Source organism: Sinocyclocheilus rhinocerous, unplaced genomic scaffold, assembly GCF_001515625.1.
Source record: "Sinocyclocheilus rhinocerous isolate Xijiao unplaced genomic scaffold, SAMN03320098_v1.1 scaffold285, whole genome shotgun sequence".
In the NCBI taxonomy this organism is placed as follows: domain Eukaryota; kingdom Metazoa; phylum Chordata; class Actinopteri; order Cypriniformes; family Cyprinidae; genus Sinocyclocheilus; species Sinocyclocheilus rhinocerous.
This window is the reverse complement of record NW_015630288.1, coordinates 2,447,189-2,453,060: the sequence shown is the minus strand read 5'-3', so window position 1 is coordinate 2,453,060 and position 5,872 is coordinate 2,447,189. Positions and strand designations below refer to the sequence as shown.

The window sequence follows — 5,872 nt, the reverse complement described above, 5'->3', positions numbered from 1 at the left end:
TTGCGCATCGTGTGTGTGTGTGTGTGTGTGTGTGTGTGTGCGAGCGAGAGAGAGAGAGAGAGAGAGAGAGCGCGAGGGGGGGGGCGGTGAGGCAAACGCAGTGGCGGCGCTGCAGTTTGCAGTTGAAGAGAGAGTGGGGTGGAAACGCTTCGTAGAGGAAGACGGGAATGTGAGGTCTGGCAGCCAGTACTGCAAACAACACGATTTTACAGTGGTTTAGGACTGTGGTTCCAAACTCTCAGAAATTCCCCCTCTTTCAACGTGTGGGTGGAGACAAGTATTTTTGGATACTACCATGGAAAAGTTCATGAGGAGTAACTACTAAAAGTGTGGAACGAGTTTTAACAGGGTCATATCACGAGAACTCGATTTCTCCAGGATCTTTAGATATTTGGAGTTGATTGTACTAATTAAATCACGCTCGACTGGCGTGCAATAGACTGTGAAATAGATTTAAATATCGTAAAAGGTGTTAAAAAGTGCTACAAATACTATACTCTTTTTTTTTTTTAAGACATGAAAAAATTATCAAATTAATATTTCATCATGTAATATGTAATAAAATATTTGGCTGCAAAATAATTTACAAAATACTTAGTTATTAACAAGTAGCTATTGGTTAAGTACAGGGTTTGATAGTATGAGCTTTTCACTTGCATTTGCAATTTATTTAGAATTTGTATTTAATGTACGTAGAATTATTGTAATTGTACTTAGAAGCACAAATGCAAAATTCAAGGTCATTAAAATATTAAATATCTTAAATGTTGTAAGAAGCATCTTAATGATCATCATTTTAAAAGGTCTTAAATTCGGGGATGGAAAAACTGGAATCACGATATGGCCTGATGTGATTATTAAACTTCAAAAGGCCATGATTTCATTGAATAAATATGAGTAATGCACATTTCAAAATTAGAAACACAGCACTATTTTATGTTCCACAGGCCTGTGCTTTCAGAGCAGACTGCAATCAATAAGTATCATGCATTTATGCTAATAGACTGCTTTTGATTTACTTATGACAATGTTTACTTTATGATGTTTGCATTGTAATGTTGTAAATGGTTGTCAGAGTCCATTATTTATCTCCCTTTTTGAATGAGCAGCCTGCAATAGTAAAGCATGGATATTTCAAAATTAGAGTCCCAGTGTATTTCAGGTTTGTTTATAATTAGTGCTGGGCAACGATTAATCGCGATTAATCGCATCCAAAATAAAAGTTTTTGTGTACATAATATATGTGTGTGTACTGTATATATTTATTATGTATATATAAAGACACACGTACAGTATATATTTAGAAAATATTTACATGTATATAATTATATTCATATAATTTATATTACATATAAATATATTTAATATATATAAACATCGTATTTTTCTTAAATATATACATGCATGTGTGTGTATTTATATATACATAATAAATATACACAGTACACACACATATATTATGTACATAAAAACTTTTATTTTGGATGAGATTAATTTTTTTGTTATTATTGAGATTTTGGTTACAAAATGAACTGTATCTGGCATTTTAATTTACCATAAAACTTGGTAGCATCTGTCTGGGCCGTCACAGGAAGGAAAGACTAGGAAATAATTATTGAATGTGTATTATTTAGTCTAGAGATTTTACTACATTTATACTATATTTAAAATGTATAGGCCTACTTTAAACTGTGTGTGTGTGTGCGCGTGTGTACATATACACAGTTTAAAGTAGGCCTATAAATATTTACATAATTATTATATACAGTTTGAAGCATACATTTACATATCATCAAACATACAAATCATATTGCTTGTAAATGTCTCCTGGTATTCTTTTATTAAGAAAAAAAAAACACATTATTTGATACATTTCCACTCCACCACTAATTTTTTCTTAATGCGTTCCTACATTTTTTAAACGTAGGAGCACATGTGCCAAGCTCTGTGGAAAGGGCAGGTAAATAGGAAATCAATGAATAATGACTGTACAAATCCTGTGGAAATATGATGATAATTTGGCAGACTTGTGGCAACAAATTGTGCGCAGGTCTACTTATGGAGCAAAACGTTCATTTCAAAACAGGCTGATGCATGTTTACTTTAGAGCACAGGTGTCAAACTCAGTTCCTGGAGGGCCGCAGTCCTGCACAGTTTAGCTCCAACCCTGCTCCAACACACAAACCCTGTAGTTTTCAAATAAGTCTGAAGGACATGATTATCTGGATCAGGTGTGTTTAATTAGGGTTGAATCTAAACTCTGCAGTGCTCCGGCCCTCCAGGAACTGAGTTTGACACCCCTGCTTTAGAGTTACCAAAACTCTGTATAACTTTGACTCCAAAATTCAACCACCTCCATAGACTACAGAGAAATGTCTGGAATCCATGTGTTCACATAAAAGGAATGTTCTTTCTATAAACAAAGATAAGGCAGTGTATCTACGCACAGCGTAGACAGAAAAATGAAGATATAAAATGAAAGAAAAACACATCACTGTGTGTGTTGCACTCACATGTGCTCTTGTCCTGCATCTGGATCACACACTTAGCTCCTCGGTTCATCTCTCGGCTGTTGAAAGGCCGCACACGCACCGCCACCTTCACCGAGGAAGACGCCATGATGACTACTGGTCAACCTACTCAGCACCTGAAAGACAAGTGAAACAATGTCCAAAATTCACAAAATCGGTATTTCAACGGTATTCATGAATGACTCATTACATGCTGAGAAATAGCATACTCTATTCATCCACAGTTTAATCCATTTCTCAAAATGTAAAATGAAAAAACGTACAAGGAATGAATACAGAAATGTTGGTTTAGAATCCGTGTATCATTCGTTCATTCGATTTAATATTGAAAGTAGAAAAATGAGAAAACGGCTCCTTTTTCAAAAATTTTTATTTACAAAAAACGAAAAACGAGAATTCAGCTTAAATTTTTGTTTTTCGTTCAGGGGTAGAAAAATGAATAAACAGCTTGAACATTCGATTTCTACACGTTGGCGGGAATTAAACGCCCCTTTCTGCTGATTGGGCAGCCGAAGATCTTAAACACAAGGCGCGAAAAATAACTCTTAGTTTAGTCAGGCGCTGTACGAGCAAGTGTCAGAAACCGTCTTAACGCACGCATTTGCCAAAATGAATTCTGCCCCACTGCTTAATAATCCGTGTATCATTCGATCATTCGTTTTTTGATTTGATTTTTTGATTTAAGTAGAAAAATGAGAAAACGGCTCCTTTTTCAAAAATTTTTATTTACAAAAAACGAAAAACGAGAATTCAGCTTAAATTTTTGTTTTTCGTTCAGGGGTAGAAAAATGAATAAACAGCTTGAACATTCGATTTCTACACGTTGGCGGGAATTAAACGCCCCTTTCTGCTGATTGGGCAGCCGAAGATCAAACCGTGCCGTCATCAGTTCTTCCGCAGATTCGCGTGGCTGAAAAATAGTCCTCAGCTGCTGCAGTTGTACGGATTCTTAACGCATTTATTGCAACTACATTTCATCTTTTTTCATCAAACAAACAGACTAATGAATAGCTCGACACAACTCATACCGGGACAGAGTCTAGACAGGGCTTTCTTCTGTGTTTTCATCAAACAAACAGGCTAATGAATAGCTCGACACAACTCATACTGAGAGAGAGTCTAGACAGGGCTTTCTTCTGTGTAGATATAAATTCTATTCTTTGCATCAGCTGGGCATGGCAGGGTGTGATATGATGGCTGTCATAGCCAACCCTGCTCACCCAGTAAGTCTGTTTGTTTAATTAAGTAATTAATTAATTCGTTTCAAAATAAATATTTTAAACACTAAGACAAAAAGGAAAGAATAATAAATTGGCTTGTGTATATACAGGCCTATAAGGTTCATGCAAGAACTGTCATTCTGACTGACAACTGGAGAACAACAGATATTAAATTGCCTACTGTTAGATGTGCAGCATAAGCTGCTGCACGCACACAGGACTGCAACGCAAGATTTTCATAAAATATAATAACTTGCCATTTCGGCTTGTTTCTCACCATCAGAAAGGCGGGGCATAGAGGAGAAACAATAATGTACAGTATGTGGAAAATAATGTTTTTTTTTTAACCTTAAACCGCATAAACACATTTCATTACACCAAATACACAAAATAATGTTATTTTTAGCAGCATCATATGACCCCTTTAAGGTGAGTAGTCACTCTAGTTCACACAATTGCGATGGGTTAAAACTCAATAAGCAGACAGACGCGATTACAGTCAAGCGCAGACCAGTACTGAAGTGCACAGGAAATAAGCAGCAGTCATATTTAAATCTGTTTAAATATGCAGTTTAAATTAATATTGAGTACTGATTGATGTTCACTTGGATATTTTCCCCATCGAGGGGAAATAACCTAATACTAGAGGTCAACCGATATGGGTTTTTCACTGGCCGATGCCGATATTTAGAAATCAGGGCAGCCGATGGCCAATATATGATGCCTGCATTTTAATTTTGAAACGTGAAGCGCTCATTTTATTCAACGAAGTATAAGCCTTTTCAAAAACGAAGTATAAGCCTTATCAAAAGTCAGTTTGTATAGGAAACACTGGACACTGCTATAAATCAAATGGCCATAGTGATAACAAAAATAAAAGATTTCACACATATTACACAGCCTGCTGCTCAGAACTGCTTAAGAGTGCGCTGGCCACGAGCGATGACATCGTGGATGCTATTGTCGGAACTACACACACATTTCACGAGGAAAGTTCAGGTGCACATTATAATCAGCCCAGAAGTTTCATCTGAATTGAACGTGTTTCTACTTTCAAATGCAAATGACTTGTTGTACTTATGAATATGATAACTTTCCGGCATCAATTCTAGTAGGGTAAAACGTAATTCCGCTTTCGAAACGGTCTGTTTTGCCCTGCCATTAGCTGAAGCGGTGTGTGAACAAGCCGCGGCTGCAGAGTGAGCTGCTCTGTCTCAAGCAGCCTCAGAGGGAGTTCCACAGCAACGCTTAGCTGCCCGAAGGTGCACCTGCCTATAAATCGGCCTAATTTGCAGCACAATTGGCCAAATGCCAATTAATTAAAAAATCGGCCGGCCGATCAATCGGTCGACCTCTACTTAATACTCTGTAATTTATAGTCGTATGGTAAAATGAACACTGTAAACCCGAACAGTACTACTTTATTTTTGTGTGGCTCAACAGTTTTGAGCCTAACGTTAGCTGCTAAGAGTATTAATCCAAAATTAGGTTAAAGCTAATACACAGACATGAATTTAGCAATATATTAAATTTACAAAAGCAATTTACAAACTTGTAGTAAACCTTTACAAACTTTATTTAATTGCAGGCTGAGCTGGATGATGAATACAAAAGAGTGAGCCTCAACACTTAAGGTAACTTCTATTCAGTTGAAAAGCAAGTTGTGTGATGTGTCCTCACATAACAGGACACAGACTCTGCTTTCTCTTTTCTACATCCATTGTTGGTTATACACTTACTTGTGCGTGTTTGTGGTTTTCTAGGTTTGTGATGAGTTTCACCATATCAGAGAAAGTGGCACAGACCAGCAAGATTTCACAGATGTTGCATGACATTCTAAATGTTTGATCTTCAGGTGAGTGCAAATTCACAAACACTAACTACCTCCATCACTGTCTTCATTGTATATAAAATAAAGTTGGCCTGCTTGTTTAACATGTTTATTTTAATTTTTTTTACATGATGACAACATGCTCTCCCCCAGTGTACGTGTGTGAGGAGAACTGTTCTTCAGGACATGAAATGTAAGTATTAAGTGCATTAATAGATCTGAAATAGAGTGGGGGAACTATGACGTCAGAACCAGGAAGTGTAATTCGCCGCGGGTTCCTTTGAGATTTT

The 5,872-nt window shown here is 36.7% G+C and overlaps 1 protein-coding gene across 3 annotated transcripts in view; it reads right to left on the bottom strand.

Moving 5' to 3' along the window:
- Window positions 1-5,872, bottom strand: part of kif1ca (kinesin family member 1C, a) — a 67,662-nt gene that overhangs the window by 45,216 nt on the left and 16,574 nt on the right. For all 3 annotated transcript variants that reach the window (XR_001640049.1, XM_016552274.1, XM_016552275.1), the window contains exon 2: window positions 2,514-2,647. Coding sequence is in view for 2 of the 3 variants with exons in the window: in XM_016552274.1 (XP_016407760.1) it covers window positions 2,514-2,619 (106 nt within the window). In the remaining variant the exon portion in view is untranslated. The remainder of the gene's footprint in view (window positions 1-2,513; window positions 2,648-5,872) is intronic.